The sequence below is a fragment of the Pan troglodytes genome, chromosome 10 (assembly GCF_028858775.2).
Source record: "Pan troglodytes isolate AG18354 chromosome 10, NHGRI_mPanTro3-v2.0_pri, whole genome shotgun sequence".
Taxonomy (NCBI): Eukaryota; Metazoa; Chordata; class Mammalia; order Primates; family Hominidae; genus Pan; species Pan troglodytes.
This window is the reverse complement of record NC_072408.2, coordinates 14,887,471-14,914,759: the sequence shown is the minus strand read 5'-3', so window position 1 is coordinate 14,914,759 and position 27,289 is coordinate 14,887,471. Positions and strand designations below refer to the sequence as shown.

Sequence of the window (27,289 nt, the reverse complement as noted above, 5' to 3'; positions counted from 1 at the left end):
TTCTAAAAAATATATGCTGTCCATGAGCCCTGGTGCTTCTTTTTAGGGAAAGCCAAAATTTAGTAGTAGCATTTTAAAAATCAATCAGATTTTAAAAATGAAATAGATGCTAAAAGTGATAAAGAACTACCAGGCACGGTGGCTCATGCCTGCAATCTTCCGGGTTCACTCCATTCTCCTGCCTCAGCCTCCTGAGTAGCTGGGACCACAGGCACCTGCCACCATGCCCGGCTGATTTTTTGTATTTTTAGTAGAGATGGGGTTTCACTGTGTTAGCCAGGATGGTCTCAATCTCCTGACCTCGTGATCCGCCCGCCTCGGCCTCCCAGAGTGCTGGGATTACAGGCTGAGCCACCGCGGCCGGCCCCCTTGGCTTTCTTGACACTTGGTGTTATGGTCTGAATGTTTGTGTCTCCCCAAAATTCATATGTTGAAATCCTAACCTCCAAGGTGATAGTATTGGAGGTGGGGACTTTGGAAGGTGATTAGGTCATGAGGGTTCAACCAAATGAGTGAAATTAGTGCCCTTATAATAAAAGACCCCAGAAAGCCGGCTCATCCCTTCCACCATGTGAGGACACAGCAAGCAGCCATATATAAACCAGAAAGTGGGCCTTTGCCAGACACCAAATCTGCCAGTGCCTTGATCTTGAACTTTCCAGCCTCCAAAACTGTGAGAAATAAATTGCAGCTGCTATTAGCCACCCAGTTTACAGTATTTTCTTATAACAGCCTGAATGGGCCGGGCGTGGTGGCTCATGCCTGTAATCCCAGCACTGTGGGAGGCCAAGGTGGATGGATCACCTGAGGTCAGGAGTTCGAGACCAAGCCTGGCCAACATGGTGAAACCTCATCTCTACTAGAGATACAAAAATTAGCTGGGCGTGGAGGCATGCGCCTGTACTCCCAGATACTGGGGAGGCTGAGGCGGAAGAATCACTTGAACCCGGTAGGTGGAGGTTGCAGTGAGCCAGGATCGTGCCACTGCACTGCAGCCTGGGTGACAGAACGAGACTCCATCTCAGAAAAAAAAAAAAAAAATAGCCTGAATGGACTAAGACACTCACTTTTCCTATTTCTCTGGATATTCTTTTTTGTCTCTTTTGCCACTTCATCCTCTGCAAACAATACATTCAAAGTTGGCCTTTTTTTTTTTTTTTTTTTTTTTTTTTTTTGAGACGGAGTCTTCCTCTGTCGACTCTGTCTCAAAAAATAAATAAATAAATAAAATATAATCTGATCCTTTCACCACATTGCTTTAGTGCCTTTAATGGCTCTTTCTGCTATTGGATAAGTTAAACTCTAACTTCACCCTGCGTGGTCTGACCAACTTCCTCTTACACAAGCCCAATATCTCCACCTGGCTAGCTATAAAATAGAATCTTAAACCCTAAGGACTGCTTTTCTCATTGGTTTCTTTCTTTCTTTCTTTTGAGACAGAGTCTCCCTCTGTCACCCAGGCTGGAGTGCAGTGCCGCAATTGAGAGGTGACAGCGTGCTGGCAGTCCTCACAGCCCTCGCTCCCTCTCGGCGCCTCTTCTGCCTAGGCTCCCACTTTGGCGGCACTTCAGGAGTCCTTCAGCCCACCGCTGGACTGTGGGAGCCCCTTTCTGGATTGGCCAAGGCCGGAGCCGGCTCCCTCAGCTTGCAGGGAGGTGTGGAGGGAGAGGCGCGAGCGGGAACCGGGGCTGTGCGCAGCGCTTGCGGGCCAGCTGGAGTTCCAGGTGGGCGTGGGCTTGGCGGGCCCCGCACTCGGAGCAGCCGGCAGGCCCTGCCGGCCCCGGGCAATGAGGGGCTTAGCACCCGGGCCAGCGGCTGCGGAGTGTGTACTGGGTCCCCCAGCAGTGCCAGCCCACCGGCGCTGCACTCGATTTCTCACCGGGCCTTAGCTGCTTTCTTGCGGGGCAGGGCTCGGGACCTGCAGCCCGCCATGCCCAAGCCTCCCACCCCCTCCATGGGCTCCTGTGCGGCCGAGCCTCCCCGATGAGCACCACCCCCTGCTCCACGGCGCCCAGTCCCATCGACCACCCAAGGGCTGAGGAGTGCGGGCGCAGGGCGTGGACTGGCAGGCAGCTCCACCCGCAGCCCCAGTGCAGTGATCCACTGGGTGAAGCCAGCTGGGCTCCTGAGTCTGGTGGGGCCGTGGAGAACCTTTATACCTAGCTCAGGGATTGTAAACACACCAATCGGCACTCTGTATCTAGCTCAAGCTTTGTAAACACACCAATCAACACCCTGTGTCTAGCTCAGAGTTTGTGAATGCACCAATCCACACTCTGTATCTAGCTGCTCTGGTGGGGCCTTGGAGAACCTTTGTGTGGATACTCTGTATCTAAGTGATCTGATGGGGAGGTGGAGAACCTTTATGTGTAGCTCAAGGTTTGTAAACGCACCAATCAGCGCCCTGTCAAAACAGACCACTTGGCTCTACCAATCAGCAGGACGTGGGTGGGGCCAGATAAGAGAATAAAAGGAGGCTGCCCGAGCTAGCAGTGGTAATTGGCTGGGGGTTGTATTCCACGCTGTGGGAACTTTGTTCTTTTGCTGTTTGGGTCCACGGTGCTTTTATGAGCTGTAACGGTGCGAAAGTCTGTAGTTTCACTCCTGAAACCAGCAAGACTACAAGCCCGCCGGGAGAAACGAACAACTCCAGATGCGCCATCTTAAGAGATGTAATACCGCGAGGGTACGCGGTTTCGTTCTTGAAGTCAGACCAAGAGCCTGCCAATTCCGGACACACAATCTCGGCTTATTGTAACCTTTGCCTTTTGGGTTCAAGTGATTCTTCTGCTTCAGCTTCCTGAGTAGCTAGAATTACAGGCTAGTGCCACCACACTAAGCTAACTTTTGTATTTTTAGCAGAGATGGGGTTTCACCATGTTGGGCAGCCTGGTCTTAAACTCCTGACCTCAGGTGAATCCACCTGTCACACACTTCCAAAGTGCTGGGGTTGCAGGTGTGAGCCACTGTACCCGGCTTTTCCTTGGCTTTTTTGCTTGATAATATGTTGCAAATATAACTTCATAAAAATCTGTTTTTCTGAAGGTGTAAATACTAATATATTGGGGACGTTTCTTTTCCTTCTTGGTTTTTATTTCTTCTTAGAGATAGGGTCTCTGTCACTCAGGCTGGAGCACTGTGGCTTGTTTGTAGCTCACTGCAGCCCTGACCTCCCAGGCTCAGGTGATTCTCCCACCTCAGCCCCTCAAGTAGTTGGGACTACAGGTGCATGCTACCATACCTGGCTAATTTTTTTTTTTGTAGAGAGAAGGTCTCACTATGTTGCCCAGGCCTCAAGTAATCCTCCTGCCTTTGCCCCACAAAGTGCTGGGATTACAGGCGTGAGGCACTGTGCCCAGCTAATAAGTTTTGAGTGGAAGAGAGTGGTTGTCTTTTAATGTTGTAATTGGAGTGATTTGGTAATTTCCTGGTACAGGTTTTTAAAAGCATGTACACAATAGGGCTTGTTTTCTTGCTACTATTGGAATCCTCCTGCCACAATGTACGTAAATCCAGGCTAATCCGCTAGAGGATGACCAAAGAGAGACTTGAATCAGCCAGCCCACCAGCTTATTGCAGAGTGAGCTCAGCTGAGATGGAACCGATCCAATCTAAACCAGAATCACCCAGTGGCGTTCAGCCCAAATTACTGACTCGGGAACTATGAACTAATTGAATAGCTGTGTATTTTAAGTTTTAAGTTAATTGATTATACAGCAGAACCTAACTGATGCCATGTCCTGATTCCAAACACTGGGTACTCATGTTAAAAGAGCATCACCGGCCAGGCACGCTGGTTTACATCTGTAATCCCAGCACTTTGGGAGACCAAGGCAAGAGGATCACCTGAGCCCAGGTGTTCGAGATCAGCCTGGGAAATAACAGCGAGACCCTGTCTCTACAAAAAATTTAAAAGATCCCCAGGTGTAATGACGTGTACCTATAGTCCCAGTTACTCGGGAGGCTGAGGTGGGAGGATCACTTGATCCCAGGAGGTCGAGGCTACAGTGAGTGAAGGTCGTGACACTGCACTTCAGTCTGGGCAACAGACTGATACCCTGTCTCAAAAACAAAACAAAATGGCCAGGCATGGTGGCTCACACCTGTAATCCCAGCACTTTGGGTGGCTGAGGTGGGCGGATCACCTGAGGTTGGGAGTTCAAAACCCATCTGACCAACATGGAGAAACCCCGTCTCTACTAAAAATACAAAATTAGACAGTCGTGGTGGCGCATGCCTGTAGTCCCAGCTACTCGGGATGCTGAGGCAGGAGAATTGCTTGAACCCGGGAGGTGGAGATTGCAGTGAGCCAAGATTTAGCCACTGAACTCACTCCAGCCTAGGTGACCAGAGCGAGACTCCATCTCAAAAAAATATATATATATTTCTGTTTCCCACTCAGCCAGTTTCCATCTCAGCTGGGCCAGCTGCACTCCACCTGGTCCTCAAGCTAATAGATTTCACTTCCCTGAAGACCCACAAAATCTTTTTTTTCTTTTTTTTTTTTCGTTGAGACAGAATCTCACTCTGTCACCCAGGCTGGAGTGCAGTGGTACGATCACGGCTCACTGCAATCCCTGCTTCCCAAATTCCAGTGATTCTCGTGCCTCAGCCTCCTGAGTAGCCGAAATTACAGACGTGTGCCACCATGCTTGGCTAATTTTTTGGATTTTTAGTAGAGATGGAGTTTCACTATGTTGGCCAGGCTAGTCTTGAACTCCTGGCCTGAAGCAGTCCGCCCACCTCAGCCTCCCAAAGTGCTGAGATTATAGGCGCGAGCCACTACACCTGGCCACAGAATTCTTTAAAGAATCCAATCCCATCCTCCCTCAAGAGCCAAGGGGCCACCTCGCCCTCTTGTTACAGCAGATCCTGCCTCTCACAGTCACCCTGCTCCCAAGTGCAACCTCTGTCTGACCCTGCGTGGTGTGCGGTGCCCTCCTGCCTCAGGCCGTGAGTACATGCAGCTGAACTGCTGTCAGTCTTATCTGTCCAGTGTCGGGTGTTGTGTGTCCAGCCACCCCATAACCCTGGGTTGGGACTCCCTCCCTCACCAACCGGGGGAAGAAGTAGTGAGCAAACTATCTACCAGTTCTTATCTAGATTTATCCTCTTCAGCTGTAGCTTTTGCAATACTCTGGTCATACTCAAAGCATTCTGCTGGGATGTCACCTGGGCCTACATGCAATTCTGCTTTTCTTCTGAGAAAATAATTTGTCATTCTTTCTGCTTTTATAATTTGTTCTATTTTAAATTATTTTTCTCATTTTTGCCTTTGCTCCTTCTCAGCATTGTATACTCAAAGGAATACCCTCATACTCTACATTTTAATCCAAGACAGAGGAAAGCAACAGGGAGAACCCCTGAGGCAGAGGCAGAGGGAGGTTCAGGGAACTGTAAACGGGAGGTAGACAAGAGACCAAACAGGACTTTAAGTTGTTTCAGCAAGTATACAGCTTAGAAAGGGTCTCATTGGTCTGGGTCCTAAAATATCTCAATGGATGGCTGCTAACTCAAAACTTTTTTTTTTTTTTTGAGACTGAGTCTTGCTCTGTCACCCAGGGTGGAGTGCAGTGGCACGATCTCGGCTCACTGTAAGCTCCGCCTCCCGGGTTCAAGCAATTTTCCTGCCTCAGCCTCCTGAGTAGCTGGGACTACAGGCATGCGCCACGACACCTGGCTAATTTTTGTATTTTTAGTAGAAACGGGGTTTCACCATGTTGGCCAGGATGGTCTCGATCTCTTGACCTCGTGATCCGCCCACCTCAGCTTCCCAAAGTGCTGGGATTACAGGCATGAGCCACAGCGCCTGGCTCAAAACTTTTTTCTCACTACTCTACAATTAAATCTCAGTTGAACTCTGGGAAGATTCTGGAATACCTAGGTTATTTCTTTCTCAGTGTTTATTTCACCAGTAGTTGTAACCATCCTTCAACCAAACATCTCCATTTGAGTAGCATAGGCTATAATGGATTTTCTCTATTTAAGATTACTCAGCAGTGGCCGGGCACGTGGTGGCTCACAACGGTAACCCCAGGACTTTGGGAGGCTGTATTAGTCCGTTTTCATACTGCTGATAAAGACATACCTGAGACTGGGCAATTTACAAAAGAAAGAGGCTTTTTTTTTTGGAGATGGAATTTTGCTCTTGTTGCCCAGGCTGGAGTGCAACGGCAGGAGGTCAGGAGTTCGAGACCAGCCTGGCCAATATGGTGAAACCCTGTCGCTACTAAAAATACAAAAATTAGCTGGGCATGGTGGCACATGCCTATAGTCCCAGCTGCTCGGGAGGCTGAGGCAGGAGAATCGCTTGAACCCACGAGGCAGAGGTAGCAGTGAGCTGAGATTGCACCGCTGCACTCCAGCCTGGGTGGCAGAGTGAGACCCTGTCTAGAAAAAAAAAAAAAAAAATCAGACCTGCAACCATGAACTGTTTTTCATTTATTTCTCGATTTCCTTGTTTGTGTTTCCTTATTTCTGAACATGAGGTATGTTTTAAATTGAAAGCTTTAGCTCACTGCAGAGTCTCCTAAGTCACATCTCTTCCTTTGCAAGAGTAGGCGAAGAAGGATCTAAGGGCTTGGCTTGTTTGAAAGAACCACACCCCCAAAGTAACATCTTTAGAGAAAGTGATACAAGAGCTTCTGCACCTCCTGATAGAAGAAGTCCAAAGGGTGTGTGCACCCACAATGGTGCCTGAAGAAGAGCCTCAAGACCGAGGTGAGCACTCGTCTTCTCAGTTCTAGGGAAGGTAGTAGGAGCAGGTTGGAGTGGGAAACAGGCATTGAGGTGATAGGGATGACTTTGGAAGAAGAAGTAGACAGCTTTTCATAAATAATAGTAATTTCAGTATGGAAACAGGTATGGACCCAAGATACTTGGATCAGGGAAAGATTAAAGAAAAAAAGAAAGGCCAGGTGTGCGCGGTGGCTCACGCCTGTAATCCAGCACTTTGGGAGGCCAAGGTGGGCAGATCACCTGAGGTCGGGAGTTCGAGACCAGCCTGACCAACATGGAGAAACCCTGTCTCTACTAAAAATAGAAAATTAGCCAGGCGTGGTGGCACATGCCTGTAATCCCAGCTACTTGGGAGGCTGAGGCAGGAGAATCACTGGAACCTGGGAGGCGGAGGTTGCAGTGAGCTGAGATCGTGCCATTGCACTCCAGCCTGGGCAACAAGAGTGAAACTCCATCTCAAAAAAAAGAAAAAAAGAAAAACAACTCGGGCCTAGAAGGCCTTAAAGGAATATGAATTTGGCCAGGTGTGCAGGCAAATGCCTAAAGTCCCAGCTACTCAGAGGTTGAGGCAGGAGGACCACTTAAACCTGGAAGTTTGAGGCCAAGGCTGTTCAATTCAAGGGAAAAGAGAGTAAGGAATTGGAAAGTACAGTTTACTCTGAGAGTTTTGCCTGGATTTGTCTTGGGTTCCAGGGTACTATCTGGTCATTTGTTCTGAGATACTTTCTATAATCTCTTTTTGCTTTCACATTTTTTCTGTTTTAATTAGTTTTGATCATAGCCTGACTTTATTATTCTAAGGTTTTTGGGACTCTGGTTTCCTGGCTCTTTGGCAGTGGGGATTATGACTGTGCATTTGTCTTGCTGATCTGACAGAGAAAGGACTCTGGTGGTTCCAGTTGAAGGTCTGGTCTATGGCAGTCGTATCCATCTTGCTCCTCAGTGTCTGTTTCACTGTGAGTTCTGTGGGTAAGTTCTTGGCTGGAGTGCAGTCATCTCTTGGTCCTTTTCCCAATCACATTTTATCAATTTCCTGAAGAAACACCTTCCTCTTTCTTTTTTTTTTTTTTTGAGACGGAATCTCGCTCTGTCGCCCAGGATGGAGTGCAGTGGCGCGATCTCAGCTCACTACAAGCTCACCTCCCGGGTTCATGCTATTCTCCTGCCTCAGCCTCCCGAGTAGCTGGGACTACAGGTGCCCGCCACCATGCCTGGCTAATTTTTTGTATTTTTAGTAGAGACGGGGTTTCACTGTGTTAGCCAGGGTGGTTTCGATCTCCTGACCTCGTGATCCACCCGCCTTGGCCTCCCAAAGTGCTGGGATTACAGGTGTGAGCCACCGCGCCTGGCCACGTTCCCCTTTCTTGACATAAAATGGCAACCCTAACTGAGAAGGCTATGTTTCCAATAAAATGAGTTATTACTATTATTAATTATTCTGGATAATTGTGTGTACTTCCAGGTTTCTTTGCCTGGTTTTAGTTGAATTCTTCAAATGTGATCATAACTGTCTTGGTCAGCTTGGGCTGCCATAACAAAATACCATAGACTGGGCCAGGCGTGGTAGCTCATGCCTGTAATCCCAGCACTTCGGGAAGCCAAGGCAGGCAGATCACCTGAGGTCAGGAGTTCAAGACCAGCCTGGACCTTATAGTGAAACCCTGTCTCTACTAAAAATACAAAAATTAGCTGGGTGCAGTGACTTGTGCCTGTAATCCCAGCTACTTGGGAGGCTGAGGCAGGAGACTCAGTTGAACCCAGGAGGCAGAGGTTGCAGTGAGCCGAGATCACGCCACTGCACTCCAGCCTGGGTGAGAGAGTAAGACTCTGTCTCAAAAAAAAAAAAAAAAAAAAAAGCATAGACCGAGTGAGTTAAAAAACAGATATTTATTTTCTGATGGTTCTGGAGGCTGGAAGTCTGACATGAGGATGTCAGGATGGTTGGGTATGGTGAGGTCCCTCTTCCTGGCTTATAGCTGATGCCCTCTTGCTGTGTCCTCACATGATGGAGGGAGTGCTAGCTCGTCACGGTTTCTTCTTATAAGAGCACTCATCTCATCATGAGAGCCCCCCTCATAACCTCATCTAAACCTCATTTCCTCCCAAAGCCTCTATCTTCAAATACCACAAATTGGAGCTTAGGACTTCCACATATGAACTTGGGGAGGACACAATTCATTCTATAACAATAACTCCACTTTGATGGGTGTGCTGATGGTGGGTACCATCTAGTTGATCTGCTCCTTTGTTTTAAAAAAGTCTCTATTGGGAACATAACTATTATTCTTTCTATGATGCTATAATTGTATTACTGTGGGGTTTTAATCTTCATGTGAGATTCTTCCCAACATGACAGGAAAAATTGTTCATATGGCCAGGCAGTGGCTCACACCTGTAATCCCAGCACTTTGGGAGGCTCAGGTGGGAGGATCGCTTGAGGACAGGAGTTCAAGACCAGCCTGGGCAACAGAATGAGACCCTGTCTCCATAAAAAATAAAAAATATAACTTGGCATGGTGGCATGTGCCTGTGGTCCCAGCTACTCAGGAGGTTGAGGCAGGAGGATCGCTTGAGCCCAGGAAGTTGAGGCTGCAGTGAGCCATAATCGTACCACTGCAATCCAGCCTGGGCGACAGAGAGACCCTGTCTCAAAAAATAAAAATAAAAATAAATGTTTATACAGTGATACAATGGAAGAATAAACAAAGTAAACTGTTATTTAATTGCTACTCCCTTTGCCAAGTTTTATATTTTTGTGACACCTGAGAAATTTCCCAACTCTCTTGTTTACTATTTGGGTGTCAAAATGTGCTCTATTATCTAATATTATGATTAGAAACAGAAATGATACCTCTGTGAGGAAGTTACTGAATACGATGACTTCCTATGTCAAGTAAAAATGTGTTGATGATACAGTCTTCAGTTTCTTTCTAGTTGTAAATACATCTCACAGTTTTCAATGTAACCCCAAGAGGCAGAATTATTACTAAAGTTAAACTTTGCTTTGCTTTTTATAACAAAGGGCAAGAGACAAAAGGGCTTAAAGATGTGATATGGTTGGGATAGTTGTCCCTTCCAAGTCTCATGTTGAAAATTTGAAATTTGGAAGGGACAACTATCACTTGAAATTTGAAATCCCCACTGTTGGAGGTGGGGCATGGCAGGAGGTTTTGAGTGATGCAGATGGATCCCTCATGAATGGCTTGGTGCCCTCCTCGAAGGAATGAGTGAGTTCTTGCTCTGAGTTGGGGTGAGATCAGCCCCTCCCCCTCACTCTCTCTTGCACCCTCTCTTGCCATGTGATATGCCAGCTCCCGCTTTGCCTTCCACTATGACTGAAAGCTTCCTGAGGCCTCACCAGAAGGTGAGCAGATGCTGGCACCATGCTTACTGTACAGTCTGCAGAACTGTGAGCCAGTAAAATGTCTTTTCTTTATAAATACCAAGTCTCAGGTATTCCTTTATAGCAATGCAAAAACGGACTAATACAAGATGGTTAATTATCTGAGAGGAAAGAAGACATGCAAGAACTTAAAGACATAAATTCAGAGAAAATAGAAGAGTTTGACTAGGTTTAGTCTCAAAATCAGAATGATGAAATACATGAATAAAGAATTAAGGCCGGGCGTGGTGGCTCACTTTGGGAGGCCGAGGCGGACGGATCATGAGGTCAGGAGATCGAGACCATGGTGAAACCCTGTCTCTACTAAAAAAAAATACAAAAAAAATTAGCCGGGCGTGGTGGCGGGCGCCTGTAGTGCCAGCTACTCGGGAGGCTGAGGCAGGAGAATGGCGTGAACCCAGGAGGCGGAGCTTGCAGTGAGCCAAGATCGCGCCACTGCACTCCAGCCTGGGCGACAGAGCAAGACTCCATCTCAAAAAAAGAAAAAAAAAAAAAAAGAATTAAGTGAGGATAAGTGAAAAGTCAGATCTTGCTCTATGTGCATGCCAGTGAACAAAAGAGACCGTTTTTAGCAAAAGATGTCTAAATGTCTCCAAAGGGTTAGGTTTTACCTTATATTTAATTTGACCCAAATGGTTTACTTACAGTTACAGCCATCAGAAAAGTATAGAAAAACCAAAAGACCTGTGATATTTCAGGATTAATAGAATTAGATGCTGTTACCTAGTAAGTCAACAAATGCTTACTGAACACCTACTATGAGCAGGCCACTTTTCTAGGTGCTGGGTATATAGCGTGAATACAATGAAATTCCTTCACTAGACTGTATGTTATTGTAGGGGGAGATCAAGATATATACATATGTAAACTTATAAACAAACAAGATAAATGAATATAAGATAGGGTTAAGAACATATTTTTTACTGGACCTGCACAGAAAGAAGCATGAGAAAAAAACAGTACGGCTTGAAATGGGATGGGCAAGAGAGAGATGTTGCAGACTTTGTAAGAGCATAACGTTTATTTATTTATTTATTTATTTATTTATTTATTTATTTATTTATGAGATGGAGTCTCGTTCTGTTGCCAGGCTGGAGTGCAGTGGTGCGATCTCGGCTCACTGCAACCTTCGCCTCCCAGGTCGAAGTGATTCTCCTGCCTCAGCCTCCTGAGTAGCTGGGATTAGTAGACACGTGTCACCACGCCTGGCTAATTTTTGTATTTTTAGTAGAGATGGGGTTTCACCACGTCGGTCAGGCTGGTCTCTAACTCCTGACCTCATGATCCACCCACCTTGGCCTCCCAAAGTGCTGGGGATTACAAGCATGAGCCACTGTGCCCAGGCTTTTTTTTTTTTTTTTCCGAGACAAAGTCTGGCTCTATTGCCCAGGCTAGAGTGCAATGGCACGGTCTCTGCTCACTGCAACCTCCACCTCCCAGGTTCAAGTGATTCTCCTGCCTCAGCCTCCTGTAGCTGGGATTACAGGCATGTGCCACCATGCCCACCTAATTTTTGTATTTTTAGTAGAAACAGGGTTTCACCATGTTGGCTGGGCTGGGCTTGAACTCCTGACCTCAGGTGATCCACCCGCCTTGGCCTCCCAAAGTACTGGGATTACAGGTGTGAGCCACCATGCCCAGCCGTAAAGTCGTAAGATTCTTTATTTTTATTTATTTATTTTTTTTTTTTTTGAGATGGAGTTGCACTCTTGTCACCCAGGCTGGCAATGGCACGATCTCGGCTCACTGCAACCTCTGTCTTCCAAGTTCAAGTGATTTTCCTGCCTCAGCCTCTTGAGTAACTGGAATTACAGGCGCCTGCCACCACCCTTGGCTAATTGTTTTTTTTGAGACACAGTCTTGCTCTGTCGTCCAGGCTGGAGTGCAATGGCGCGATCTCGGCTCACTGCAACCTCTGCTTCCTGGGTTCAAGCAATTCTCTTGCCTCAGCCTCCCAAGTAGCTCGGATTATAGGTGCCCGCCACCACACCCAGCTAATTTTTGTATTTTTAGTAGAGACGGGGTTTCACCATGTTAGTCAAACTCCTGACCTCAAGTGATCCAACCAGCCTTGGCCTCCCAAAGCGCTGGGATTACAGGTGTGAGCCACTGTGCCTGGCCATCTGGATAATTTTTTATATTTTTGGTGGAGACGGGGTTTCACCATGTTAGCCAGGCTGGTCTCTAACTCCCGACCTCAAATGGTCCTCCCACCTCGGCCTCCTAAAGTGCTGAGATTACAGGCGTGAGTCACTGTGCCTGTCCACAGCATAAGATTGTATAGTACAACATAGATCCACTTAAAAGAATGAGAACTAACTCCGATTTCTCTTTCCCAGTGCCTCACAATTTTATGTATAGCAAAACTGTCAAGAGGCTGTCCAAGTTACGAGAGTATCAACAGTATCATCCAAGCCTGACCTGCGTCATGGAAGGAAAGGACATAGAAGGTACAACTCTGCAATGGGCAACAAGACTTCCCTTGCTATTAATCAAATTCCTAGTCTGATGGTTTTTTTTTTTTTGAGACGGAGTCTCGCTCAGTCGCCCAGGCTGGAGTGCAGTGGCGCGATCTCGGCTCACTGCAAGCTCCGCCTCCCGGGTTCACGCCATTCTCCTGCCTCAGCCTCCCGAGTAGCTGGGGCCGAGGCGGGCGGATCACAAGGTCAGGAGATCGAGACCATCCTGGCTAACACGGTGAAACCCCGTCTCTACTAGTCTGATGGTTTATATCTTCAGCACTAAAATTATCAACTGCAGCCTGGTTTTTCCTACTGCATTCTTTAACTATCTACTTGGTATCTTAAATAGACACCTCAGGCTGGGCCCAATGGCTCACACCTGTAATCCCAACACTTTGGGAGGCCGAGGTGGGTGGATTACCTGAGGGTCTGGAGTTTGAGACCAGCCTGACCAACATGCGGAGAAACCGCATCTCTACTAAAAATGCAAAAAAAGTCCGGGCGCGGTGGCTCAAGCCTGTAATCCCAGCCCTTTGGGAGGCCGAGGCGGGCGGATCACGAGGTCAGGAGATCGAGACCACGGTGAAACCCTGTCTCTACTAAAAATACAAAAAATTAGCTGGGTGCAGTGGCGGGCGCCTGTAGTCCCAGCTACTCGGGAGGCTGAGGCAGGAGAATGGTGTAAACCCAGAAGGTGGAGCTTGCAGTGAGCCGAGATCGCGCCACTGCACTCCAGCCTGGGAGACAGATCGAGACTCCGTCTCAAAAAAAAATAGACACCTCAAAATTAAAGTATTAAACAGGGGTCTTCAGAACTGTCTCACTTCCTCCTGCTCCCATCAATATTAAAGCCTAAAACTCAAGAATCATTCTTAGCAGTTTTTTTCTCTTTTTTCTTTCTTTTTTTTTTTTCTTTTTTGAGACGGAGACTCACTCTGTCGCCCAGGCTGGAGTGCAGTGGCGCGATCTCGGCTCACTGCAACCTCTGCCTCCCAGGTTCAAGCAGTTCTCCTGCCTCAGCCTCCCAAGTAACTGGGACTACAGGCACACGCTGCCAGGCCCGGCTAATTTTTTTGTATTTTAGTAGAGACGGGGTTTCACCTTGTTGTCCAGGCTGGTCGTGAACTCCTGAGTTCAGGCAATCCTCGCGCGTCGGCCTCCCAAAGTGCTGGGATTACAGGCGTGAGCCACGGTGCCTGGCCAGCAGTTTTTCTTTGCTTATCATCTTCACCCCTGCATCCAATTAATCACTAAGTTCAACAGTAAATATATCCCTCTCCCTACACAGTTCTGGATTAACTGAAAAATAAATATACACAGGATTCAGATAAGAATAAAATTATGCCTGGCATGGTGGCTCACATCTGTAATCCCAGTGCTTTGGGAGGTTGAGGAGGGGTAATCACCTAAGCACAGGAGCTTGAAACCAGCCTGGGAAACATGATGGGACCTCAACTCTACAAAATATTTAAAAATAAATCACCCAGGCACAGCACGGTGGCTCATGCCTGTAATCCCAGCACTTTGGGAGGCCGACGCGGGTGGATCACCTGAGGTCAGGAGTTCGACACCAGCCTAACCAACGTGGAGAAACCCTGTCTCTATTAAAAATACAAAATTACCCGGGCGTGGTGTCGCATGCCTGTAATCCCAGCAACTCGGGAGGCTGAGGCAGGAGAATCACTTGAACCTGGGAGGTGGAGGTTGTGGTGAGCTGAGATTGTCCCAGCCTGGACAATAAGAGTGAAACTCCATCTCAAAAAAAAAAAAAAAAAAATTACCAAGCTATGGTGGCATGTGCCTATAGTCCTAGCTACTTTGGAGGCTGAGGTGGGAGGATCAGTTGAGCTCCAGAGGTTGAGGCTACAGTAAGCAGCAATTACACTGCTGCACGCCAGCCCACGTGACAAAGTGAGACCCTGTCTAAAAAAAGATAATAAATAAAATAAAATTATCAGCTTTATTGATGGTAAAATCAAACCATGAAATATGGCCAAACTGTTGCTCCCTAGTCCAGGCCTACTCACCTCCTCAGGGATAATTGGTCAGCTGTGTCCAGGATCAGGGACTGCCTACAGCCTCGTATGCAGAGCCGGAGGGAGACAAGTTCCACCCCAGAAATGCCTCTATGGCCTTAATCCTTTGCAGGAAGGAAATATGGACCCAAAGGGCATCAAACAGTTATTTCAAGAATGAAACAGGCCGGGCGCGGTGGCTCACGCCTGTAATCCCAGCACTTTGGGAGGCTGAGGCGGGTGGATCACGAGGTCAAGAGATTGAGACTGTCCTGGACAACATGGTGAAACCCCGTCTCTATTAAAAATATAAAAAGTAGCTGGGCGTGGTGGTGGGCGCCTGTAGTCCCAGCTACTCTGGAGGCTGAGGCAGGAGAATTGCTTGAACCTGGGAGGTGGAGGTTGCAGTGAGCCCAGATCACACCACTGCACTCCAGCCTGGGTGACAGAGCGAGATGCCATCTCAAAAAAAAAAAAGAATGAAATAATTCATTCTTTACTTATAGGGAAAAACTGTGAGAGGTAAAAAGATGACAAGAGTTTCTTTTTCAAAACTACTGGTGGGAATCGAACAATGAGAACACTTGGACACAGGGTGGGGAACATCACACACTGGGGCCTGTTGTGGGGTGGGGAGCGGGGAGGGATAGCATTAGGAGATATACCTAACGTAAATGACGAGTTAATGGGTGCAGCACACCAACGTGGCACATGTATACATATGTAACTAACCTGCACGTTGTGCACATGTACCCTAGAACTTAAAAGTATAATTTAAAAAAAACAAAACAAAACAAAACAAAACTACCATAGGAGGCCAGGCTCAGTGGCTCATGCCTGTAATTCCAGCACTTCAGGGCAGCTGAGGCCAGTGGATCACTTGATCCCAGGAGTTCCAGATCAGCCTGGGCAACGAAGCAAGACTCTGTCTCTACAAATAATACAAAAAAAAATTAGCTGGGTGTGGTGGCGTGCCCCTGTGGTCCCAGCTACTTGGGAGGCTGAGGTGGGAGGATCACTTGAATCCAGGTCAAGGCTGCAGTGAGCTATGGTTATGCCACTGCACTCCAGCTTAGATGACAAAGCATGATCCTGTCTCTAAAAAAATTTTTAAATATTTATTTTGGTATAACGTATGTCAAAATATAAAGAAAAACATTTTGATATAGTCTACATTGTCACTGTTTGTTAGAGGGAATGTATATAATCTCTTCTGTGCTGACAGTGGAAGAAACTGGTGCTTCGAAGGAGGAGAGATGGATATTTTTCAGCACGTACTGCTCTTAAGTGTTTTGCATGTATTATGTCACCTCAACCTCTCAACATTCTGAGTGAGAAATATTCCCATTTACAAACGGAAAGAAAAATGTTTAAGGCTTAGAGTGGTTATATAATTTTCCCAAAATTACAGCACAGAAAATGAGGTTGCAACCCAGATCTGTCTTACTCTAGACTCATTCTTTATAATGGGATGCTAAACTCTAAATGATATTTATATCTATAATTATTAGTGACAAATATAACATTGTCGAGCTTATTTTTGCTAAAGATGTGGACATGGTTCATATATGACCACCAATGAATGATGAGAACCTGAAGTTAAAGTATTTGTCTTTCAGATCATTTTTGTGGGTTTAAAGCAGGGCCTGGAAAACTAAGGCATGGGCCAAACTCAACAAGCTGCCTAGTTTTGTAAATGGCATTTTATTGCCATACTCATGTTCTTTTTTTTTTCTTTGGTAACATATTGCCAGTGGTTGCTTTCGTACTGCAGTAGCAGAGTTGAGCAGTTGCAACAGAAACCGTATGGCCCAAAAAGCCTGAGATATTTACTATCTGGCCTTTTGCAGGAAGTTTGCTGGTCCCTGTATAGAGTGACATGATCTAGGGATTAGTAAATACACCAGTAAATGAGTTCAGCTTTGGAAAATCCGTGGAGATCCATAGGTGAAAACTAATTAAACCTTAGCAAGCTAAGCTTATAACTTTATGTGAGGAGAATTCTCTGTTAATATTTTTTCTTCTTCTATACTCATTTGGGAAGATTGGAGCTGCTGCCCAACCCCTTGGACTTCATTTCAGTCTAGTTGCTACTTTATTTCTACTGGGATGCAATCTTGGACTAAGAGTCAAGAGAACTGTTCTGTGATGGGGGCTGATCTGGTGGTGATCAACACCAGGGAAGAACAGGTATGTTCTAACAGCCAAGGTGGTCAGCTAATCTGTTTCCTTTCTTAACTGATAAAGAGTCTTTTTATTGCCCTGAAAGTTCAAAGACAGGAAAAAAAAAAAAAAAAACTTCTGGGTAAAAAAAAACCCAAAAAACAAAAAACACAGGAAAATCTCCTTAATCTGGAACACTCAAAAACGACTTTTATTTTTATTTTTTTGGGGGGAGACAGTCTCCTTTTGTCGCCCAAGCTGGAGTGTAATGGCACGATCTCAGCTCCCTGCAGCCTCCGCCTCCCGGGGTCAGGTGATTCTCCTGCCTCAGCTTCCCAAGTAGCTGGGAGGATAGGCATGTACCGCCACGCCTGGCTAATTTTTGTATTTTTAGAAGAGACGAGGTTTCACCATGTTAGTCAGGCTGATCTTGAACTACTGACCTCAAATGATCCACCTGCCTCGGCCTCTCAAAGTGTTGGGATTATAGGCGTCAGCCACCATGGGTGGCCAACAATAATTTTATTTTTTATTTTTATTTATTTATTTATTTTGAGATGGATTCTTGCTCTGTTGCCCAGGCTGGAGTGCAGTGGCACAATCTCGGCTCACTGCAAGCTCAGCCTCCCGGGTTCATGCCATTCTCCTGCCTCCCAAGTAGCTGGGACTACAGGCACCTGCCACCACGCCCGGCTAATTTTTTTGTATTTTTAGTAGAGACAGGGTTTCACTGTGTTAGCCAGGATGGTCTGGATCTCCTGACCTCGCGATCTGCCCGTCTCGGCCTCCCAAAGTGCTGGGATTACAGGCGTGAGCCACCACGTCCGGCCAACAATAACTTTAATAAAACAAATTCTGGAGCAAACTTCAGGCAAACATTGATGTTGAAATTTGATCCTGGAGAATTTTAATTTTAAAAATATAAGAAAAAAATTCAGGCAAATAAAATAGTGAATTTGAAAAATGGAAAAATGATATTAATATTTGCCATCTAAGAAATGTCAACCAATTAAACATTAGTCCTTCATACTGTATCCTCTGCATTTCTGACCTTCTTTTCAACATTTTCCATCTGTTTTTCTCTTTGTACTTGATTTTAAACAGTTTCTTCTGTCCTTCTGTTCTATTCCAGTTCACTAATCTTCTTTTTGTTTTTGAGACAGAGTCTCACTCTGTTGCCCAGGCTGAAGTGCAATGGCGCCCAGGCTGGAGTGCAATGGCACGGTCTTGGCTCACTGCAACCTCCGCCTCCCAGGTTTAAGCAATTCTCCTGCCTCAGCTTCCCGAGTAGCTGGGACTCCAGGTGCGCGCCACCACACCCAGCTAATTTTTGTATTTTTAGTAGAAACGGGGGTTTCACCATGTTGGCCACGCTGGTCTTGAACTCCTGACCTTGTGATCCACCCACCTCGGCCTCCCAAAGTTCTGGGATTACAGGCGTGAGCCACCACACCCGGCCCTCCCACTTGACTAATCTTCTTCAACTATGTCTATCCTGCTATTAAAGCCATATATTAACATCTAAATTCAATTACTGTATTTTTCAAATCTAGAATTTATCTTGCTTCTCTTTCAAATATGCTGTCAAACTTTATAATGTTCAACACTTAAGCTTGTTTTTTTGCTGTTACTGGTTTTTGCTTTTTTTTTCTTTTTTTTGAGATGGAGTCTTGCTCTGTCACCAGGCTGGAGTGCAGTGGCTCGATCTCAGCTCACTGCAACCTCCGCCTCCCGCGTTCAAGCGATTCTCCTGTCTCAGTCTCCCGAGTAGCTGGGATTACAGGCGCCCACCACCACACCTGGCTAATTTTTGTATTTTTAGTAGAGACGGGGTTTCACCATATTGGCCAGGCTAGTCTCAAACTCCTGACCTCGTGATCTGCCTGCCTCGGTTTCCCAAAGTGCTGGGATTACAGGCGTGAGCCACCATGCCCGGCTGTTTTTTTTTTTTTTTTTTCTTTGAGACAGAGTCTTGTTCTATCGCCCAGGCTGGAGAGTGGCAAGATCTCTGCTCACTGCAACCTCTGCTTCCTGGGTTCAAGCGATTCTCCTGTCTCAGCCTCCTGAATAGCTGGGATTACAGGCGCCTGCAACCACGCCCAGCTAATTTTTGTATTTTTAGTAAAGATGAGGTTTTACCATGTTGGCCAGGCTAGTCTCGAACTCCTGACCTCAGGTGATCTACCTGCCTCAGCCTCCCAAAGTGCTGGGATTACAGGTGTGGGCCACTGTGCCCAGATCTTCTTTTTTTATTTTTTTGAGACAGAGTCTCTCTCTGTCACCCCAGGCTGGAGTGCAGTGGTGTGATCTCGGCTCACTGCAACCTCTGACTTCTGTGTTCAAGTGATTCTTCTGACTCAGCCTCCTGACCAGCTGGGATTACAGGTGCGTGCCACCGCTCCTGGCTAATTTTTGTATTTTTAGTAGAGACAGGGTTACACCATGTTGTCCAGGCTAGTCTCAAACTCCTGGCCTCGAGTGATCATCCTGCCTCGGTCTCCCAAAGTGCTGGGGTTATAGGCCTGAGACACCATGCCTGGCCTATAGAATGTTTCAAATTATCCTTGTGTGATGGATGTTGTACTTGAAAAATTATTTATAAAAATAATTGGAGGCCAGGCACGGTGGCTCATGCTTGTAATCCTAGCACTTTGGGAGGCTGAGGCGGGTGGATCACCTCAGGTCAGGAGTTTGAGACCAGCCTGGCCAACATGGCGAAACCCCTTCTCTACTAAAAATACAAAAATTAGCTCGGCATGGTGGCGCATGCCTGTAATCACAGTTACTCGGGAGGCTGAGGCAGGAGAATCACTTGAACCCAGGGAGCAGAGGTTGCAGTGAGCCAAGATCATGCCACTTCATTCCAGTCTGGGTGAAAAAGCAAAACTGTCTCAAAAAAAAAAAAAAAAAAATTGGAGGCCTAAGATATTATTCTCTTCCAAAGAGTATTTTCATTTGCTTTTGCCACATGCCTTGGCACAAGTCCTACAGTACATTACGGCAATTTCAGGGCTTGAAATTTCTACAATATCCAAATGATTCAAAGTCACATCATAATCTATATGAGGTCTGATTTACTGCCTATTTACCCTTACCTCTTTCTTGGCTCTGGACTCTAATTTTTGCCTAACCCTACAAAGTTTTCAAAAGTGCTGTTCATCCTGTCTCCCCAGTCATGTTGTAAACTTTTATTTGTTTTGACTTCCTATGCCACATTTAGCACAGAGTCTGAGCAGACAATAGACTGCTTGAATGTTCAATGAATGAATGAATAGATAAATTGATATGGCGGAGAGGGAGGGAAGCACACAAACCACTAACAATGTCTCGTATATGTTCATGTACATTCAAAATAATCTGAAAACCTATGTCAAAATATCTTTTCTTGTTTGTACAACATTATTTGAGGCCTGGCGACGTGTTTCATGCCTGTAGTCCCGGATACTTGGGTGGCTGAGGCAGAAGAATTGCTTGAATCTGGGAGGCAGAGGTTTCAGTGAGCCAAGATCATACCACTGCACTCCAGCCTGGGTGAGAGAGCAAGACTCCATCTCAAAAAGAAACAAGTAAAACAAAACAAAATATATGACGGCTGGGTGTGGTGGCTCACGCCTGTAATCTCAGCATGTTGGGAGGCCAAGGTGGGCAGATCACTTGAGGCCAGGAGTTCAAGACCAGCTTGGGGGCCAGGCGCGGTGGCTCACGCCTGTAATCCCAGCACTTTGGGAGGCTGAGGCGGCTGGATCACAAGGTCAGGAGATTGAGACCATCCTGGCTAACGTGGTGAAACCCCGTCTCTACTAAAAATACAAAAAATTAGCCGGGCATGGTGGCGGGAGCCTGTAGTTCCAGCTACTCGGGAGGCTGAGGCAGGAGAATGGCGTGAACCAAGGAGGCGGAGCTTGCAGTGAGCCGAGATCTCGCCACTGCACTCTAGCCTGGGCGACAGAGCAAGACTCTGTCTCAAAAAAAAAAAAAAAAAAGACCAGCTTGGTCAACATGGTGAAACTCCATCTCTACTAAAAATACAAAAATTAGCCAAGTGTGGTGGCATACACCTGTAGTCCCAGTTACTCAGGAGGCTGAGGCATGAGAATTGCTTGAACCCAGAAAGCAAAGGTTGCCCTGAGCCGAGATCACACCATTGCACTCCAGCCTTGGCAACAGACCAAGACTCCATCTCAAAAAAAAAAAAAAAAAAAAATTTGGCTTTCTAAAATTTGATTATAGACCTCTATCTTTCTTGTAACACAGAACACGTACTGGTTAAGCATACTGGCTCTAGAGTGAGATCTCTGTTATTTATTAGTTGTGTGACCTTTGACAACTTTATCTTTCTAAATCTCTGTTTCCTGAGACGTAGTAAAATGGAGACAGCAACACTATCTTCCTCACAGTAGTAGTTGTAAAATTTACATGAAGTAACTTATGCAAACTCATGGCATAATACTTGGCATATAGTAGACAATGACTAATTTTAACTACTACTATTATAAATATCTTTATTTTATTTTATTTTTTGAGACAGAATGTTGCTCTGTCCCTCTGTCGCCGAGACTGGAGTGCAGTGGCGTGATCTCCGCTCACTGCAGCTCCGCCTCCTGGGTTCATGCCATTCTCCTGCCTCAGCCTCCTGAGTAGCTGCCTGCCACCATGCCCGGCTAATTTTTTGTATTTTAGTAGAGACGGGGTTTCACCTTGTTAGCCAGGATGGTCTTGATCTCCTGACCTCGTGATCCGCCATCCTCAGCCTCCCAAAGTGCTGGGATTATAGGCGTGAACCACCACACCTGGCCATAAATATCTTTATTTTAAAGTGACCTGTGGCCGGGCACGGTGGCTCACGCCTGTAATCCCAGCACTTTGGGAGGCCGAGGAGGGTGGATCACAAGGTCAGGAGATTGAGACCATCCTGGCCAACATGGTGAAACCCCATCTCTACTAAAAATACAAAAAAATTAGCTGGGCATGGTGGCTCGTGCATGTAATCCCAGCTACTCTGGAGCCTGAGGCAGAAGAACCGCTTGAACCAGGGATTTGGAGGTTGCAGTGAGCCGAGATCACACCACTGCACTCCAGCCTGGCGACAGAGTGAGACTCCATCTCAAAAAAATAAATAAATAAAATAAAATAATAAAGTGACCTGTGGCTGGAAATCATGGCTCACATCTGTAATCCCAGCACTTTGGGAGGCCTAGGCAGGCAAATCACCTGAGGTCACGAGTTTGAGACCAGCCTGGCCAACATGGTGAAACCCCCTCTCTACTAAAAATACAAAAATTAACCAGGCATGATGGTGCATGCCTGTTATCCCAGCTACTCAGGAGGCTGCCGCAGGAGACTCACTTGAACCCGGGAGGCAGAGGTTGCAGTGACCCGAGATGGTGCCACTGCACTCCAGCCTGGGTAACAGAGTAAGACTCTGTCTAAAAAAAGAAAGAAAAAAAAGTGACCTGAAGCATTTGGAGTGTGCATGCAAAGTTGTTTTTTATTTTTGGGCAGGGGGTGGGTTTGCATTTTTTGGACACAGAGTCTCATTCTGTCACCCATGCTAGAGTGCAATAACGTGAGCTCGGCTCACTGCAGCTTCTACTTCCCAGGTTCAGGCGATTCTCATGCCTCAGCCACTCGAGTAGTTGAGATTACAGACTCCCTTTACAAGAAGAATATATTAGGAGTGAGGGAGAATTTCCTCACTACATGCAGAGTCTTGAAGAATGCCGTCACTTAGCAAAGAAATAGGAAAGCAAGTGTGACATGAGGATTTATGATGGCCATGGCTAGAGCATGCTCCTGTACGTGCCAAACATCATGCTCACAAGTGATGTCTTTGATCCAGCCCTGCTCAGCCAGAGGCCTCTGCTCCTGGACAGGGGCCCTTTGTGGCTACTCCTCGGTCTTCTCCTTTTATTCTTTTCTTCCTATGGCCGTAAGAACTCAGTTCAACTTGAGTCCCCTAAAGGCTATTGTAAGAATTAAAGAAAGAGGAAAGAAATACGAAAGGTGGCTTGCCAGTCTATTTTAGAGAATTATTTTAGAGAAAATAAACCTGAGAGGAGCTTGTGGCTGAGTTAGATCAGAGGCCCGCTCTCTTACAGACCAAGAGTTTTTAAGGATTCAGGGTGGGAGAGTTTATCAGAGGCTTGGACTGCTTCTGTGTCTCTTTGTTGTGCTTATCTGGGAGGGAGAGTTGTATGTCTGTTCCCATACATCTTTGTGCAGCTGCAGGCATATCCCCCCAGTCTGCCTTTAGCTTTCCTATCTTAGTGCACCTGAAGGGAAAGGAATGTGCTTATTAAGACCCACTGTTTTACTGGGGTCCATTGTATGAGGGTGAAGTTTGGCAGTTACCCAAGAGACTTTTCCTCCACCTCCCTCTGTGCCTGAGCTGTCTTATCTGTGTTTTGCTGTCTGCTCTTTCTGTCTGCTTGTAGTTAGAAGAGAAGTGATTTCCTTGAAATGCATGAGGCTAGAAAGGGAGCTGGAACTTAAAGTGGCGGTGTTCGTCCCAGATGAGGGTGCTCCTGCTCTATCAGCTATGACTCTTCCATTTTCTTCCCTCAGGATTTCATCATTCAGAATCTGAAAAGAAATTCTTCTTATTTTCTGGGGCTGTCAGATCCAGGGGGTCGGCGACATTGGCAATGGGTTGACCAGACACCATACAATGAAAATGTCACGTGAGTATAGAATGAGGTAAAGGACCCTGGGTCCTGACCATGTAGGGGGTTTAGGGTGTTCCATCAGCTATTAAGCAAACAAACAATAAAACCCACAACACTTTTTAAAACCTAGGTCTATTTGACATCAAGGGTTGTGCTTGTTTTTTTTTTTTTTTTTTTAGACAAGAGTCTCACTCCATCACCCAGCCTAGAGTGCAGTGGTATGATCTTGGCTCACTGCAACCTCTGCCTCCTGGGTTCAAGTGATTCTCCTGCCTCAGTCTCCTGAGTAGCTGGGATTACAGGCATGTGCCACCACACCCAGCTAATTTTTGTAATTTTAGTAGAGATGGGTTTCACCATGTTGGCCAGGCTGGTCTCAAACTCCTGACCTCAAGTGATCCACCTGCCTTGGCCTCCCAAAGTGCTGAGATTACAGGTGTGAGCCACCATGCCCGGCCATTTATGTATTTCTTTACAAATTTTAAAGCACTTTAGTACAGATTACCACTTTTAACATTTGTATCAACTATGTCAGATACGTAAGGACATTGTTCTAGATCCCATTTTTTCAGATAGAAGAACTGAGAATCAGGGAAATTAAATTACTTGCACTAAATAACAGAGACTAAGTAGCAGATCCAGGGAATTTACCTAGTTCTTCAGACTACAAAAGCAGTGCATAGAACCTGATTAATACTTGTGACTAGGGAAAAAAAATCTTTGAATCATTTAACTCTGTGAGTTGGAATTTCTATGGCAATTGGACATAGGGATGGCTAAACTGAAGGAATCCTCTTAGATATCTGCCAGGAGGATGTTCAACATATGCTTGAGTTGATTAAGATGACAGAGTACTAGGTCATATGGGAACAGTTTTCAGGGGAAATACCAGAGACACAAGTGGAGAGGAAACTGCCTGAACATGAGGTTTTACAAAACGTGGCAGCAGAAGTGAGAAGGTGGTTTGGGTAGACGTGACCTTGACTTTCGCACTGTTTAACCCTAGCCCTCTCCCAGTCTCTAACCTTTTCCAAACCACGGTTTCAAAACACCACTGTCCTTTATCTACCTTTCAGATTCTGGCACTCAGGTGAACCCAATAACCTTGATGAGCGTTGTGCGATAATAAATTTCCGTTCTTCAGAAGAATGGGGCTGGAATGACATTCACTGTCATGTACCTCAGAAGTCAATTTGCAAGATGAAGAAGATCTACATATAAATGAAATATTCTCCCTGGAAATGTGTTTGGGTTGGCATCCACCGTTGTAGAAAGCTAAATTGATTTTTTAAATTATGTGTAAGTTTTGTACAAGGAATGCCCCTAAAATGTTTCAGTAGGCTGTCACCTATTACACTTATGATATAATCCATTCACACATTCATTTATTCATTTATTCATTCATAAAATGAGTGTTTAGTGAACATTTTTCTATGTGCCAGAGACTACTGGAGAATGCTTTTGCAGAAAAACAGAGGGAGCATGAGCATCTGCTCTTCTTTTCTTTTTTTTTTTTTTTTTGAGACGGAGTCTTACTCTGTCGCCCAGGCTGGAGTGCAGTGGCACAATCTCGGCTCACTGCCAGCTCTGCCTCCCGGGTTCACGCCATTCTCCTGCCTCAGCCTCCCCAGTAGCTGGGACTACGGGTGCCTGCCACCACGCCTGGCTAATTTTTTGTATTTTTTTTAGTAGAGACGGGGTTTCACTGCACTGTGTTAGCCAGGATGGTCTCAATCTCCTGACCTTGTGATCCACCCACCTCAGCCTCCCAAAGTGCTGGGATTCCAGGCGTGAGCCACTGTGCCCGGCCACATCTGCTCTTATTTTCCGACAGCTGAGGGGTGAAGTGCCTGTTATGGGCTGAATTGTGTCCCCTCAAATTCGTATGTTGAAGCCGTAACCTACAGTACTTCAGAATGGGAGTCTATTTGGAGATAGAACCTTATGAGAGGAAATTAAGTTGAAACGAGGACATTAGGAGCCTTAATTCAATCTGACTGATGTCCTATGAGGAAATTCAGGCAGGTAATGTGGCTCATGCCTATAGTCCCAGCACTTTGGGAGGCCAAGGCAGGAGGATCCCTTGTGTCCAGGAGTTCCAGACCAGCCTGGGCAATATAGCAAGACCCTATCTCTACAAAAATTTTTGTTAAAAAATTAGCCAGGTGGCTGGGCGCGGTGGTTCACGCCTGTAATCCCAGCACTTTGGGAGGCCGAGGTGGGTGGATCACGAGGTCAGGAGTTCAAGCCAGCCTGGCCAACATAGTGAAACTCCGTCTCTACTAAAAAACTCAAAAATTAGCCAGGCATGGTGGTGGATGTCTGTAATCCCAGCTACTCAGGAGGCTGAGGCAGGAGAATCACTTGAACCTGGGAGGCGGAGGTTGCAGTGAGCCAAGATCACGCCATTGCATTCCAGCCTGGGCAACAAAAGCAAAACTCTGTCTCAAAAAAGAAAAAAAAAAATTAGCCAGGTATGGTGGCATACGTTTGTAGTCCCAGCTACTCGGGGGGCTGAGGTGGAAGGATCGCTTGAGTTTGAGGTTGCGGTGAGCTACGATCACGCCACTGCGCTCCAGCCTGAGTGACAGAAGAAGACCTTGTCTCAAGAAAGAAATTAAAGAAATAAGTAAAAGAAGAGGATATTTGAACACACACAAAGACACCAGGGGTGTACGTACACAGAGGGCCGACCATGTGAAGACACAGCAAGAGTGTGGCCATCTGCAAGCCAAGGAGAGAGTCCTCAGAAGACACCAACCCTGCTGGCACCTCGATATTGGACTTCCAGCCTCCACAATTGAGAGGAGATAAGTATTTGCTGTTTAAGTAACGCATTCTGTGCCATTTTATTATAACAGCCCTAGCAAACCAATCATGCAGTACTGATGTCAGTATTTGATGTACTTTCTGTGTTTGGTCAAAAGGTTTTCCATTTCGTTCTGATTTATTACTTTTAGCTGAAAGCAGACTATGCAGCAAGATACACAAGAACACAAGATATCCAAAGAAGGCAGTGTTCTTGCTTAGGTCCAATAAATTACTTGGGCTTCCTGATATTCGTTCAGTCTTGGGCTGGCACCTCACCTCAAGGTGCACAGAGAGGGAGATTAGAGATGATTATTCTCCTGGTTAGCTGGCAAACAGAATTATATTCCTTGTCCTCAGATATCCCAATAAGTTTTTTTTTCTTTTTTCTTTTTTTTTTTTTAGATGGAGTTTCGCTCTTGTCACCCAGGTTGAAGTGCAATGGCACGATCTCGGCTCTCTGAAACCTCTGCCTTCTGTGTTCAAGCAAATTCTCCTGCCTCAGCCTCCCAAGTAGCTGGGACTACAGGCGTGCGCCACCACACCCGGCTAATTTTTTGTGTTTTTTTTTTTAGTAGAGACAGGGTTTCACCATCTTGGCCAGGGTGGTCTTGAACTCCTGACCTCATGATCCACCCGCCTCAGCCTCCCAAAGTGCTGAGATTACAGGCGTGAGCCACCGCGCCTGGCCCCCAATAAGTTTTTCTTTGGTTCAAAGTTTATGTGTATGGATTGCCACCTCAAATGTTCCCCAATTTGTTCTTATTCTTTTTACTGAAGTTCCCACAGGTCACTTTATTTCTAGTATAGTAAAAATACATCATATTTACATCAGAGTAATGCATTGCTCTGGTATAGTGATCAGAATTACAATAAAGCTGGTTCCATCCATGACTACTTTTGTAGATTTTCCCAATGTGACTTCCAACTTTCTGAGATTGTGCCCTGATCATCTTGATGCAACAGAATCATTTCATTTCTTCAGCCACTGATTTCTTCACTCTCCTTTAGGATGGGCTATTTTGAAAGAGCTGA

The 27,289-nt window shown here is 46.1% G+C and overlaps 1 protein-coding gene across 1 annotated transcript; it reads left to right on the top strand.

The window, feature by feature from the left end:
• The first annotated feature begins 2,433 nt into the window (after nt 1-2,433).
• CLEC4C (C-type lectin domain family 4 member C) lies at nt 2,434-25,620 on the top strand. Its single transcript, XM_001164809.4, has 8 exons — nt 2,434-2,686; nt 4,870-4,953; nt 6,561-6,720; nt 7,615-7,707; nt 12,481-12,591; nt 16,663-16,808; nt 23,346-23,461; nt 24,523-25,620. The coding sequence occupies exons 3-8, from the start codon at nt 6,690-6,692 to the stop codon at nt 24,665-24,667; spliced, it is 642 nt and encodes a 213-aa protein (XP_001164809.2). The 5' UTR covers nt 2,434-2,686; nt 4,870-4,953; nt 6,561-6,689; the 3' UTR covers nt 24,668-25,620.
• The last annotated feature ends 1,669 nt before the right edge of the window (nt 25,621-27,289 follow it).

Excerpts from the sequence above, each read along its gene's own strand:
- CLEC4C (XM_001164809.4), top strand. The coding sequence starts at position 6,690 with ATGGTGCCTGAAGAAGAGCCTCAAGACCGAG. Across the intron at positions 6,721-7,614 it reads AGAAGAGCCTCAAGACCGAG|AGAAAGGACTCTGGTGGTTC; the intron begins GTGAGCACTCGT and ends CTGATCTGACAG. Across the intron at positions 16,809-23,345 it reads TCAACACCAGGGAAGAACAG|GATTTCATCATTCAGAATCT; the intron begins GTATGTTCTAAC and ends TTCTTCCCTCAG.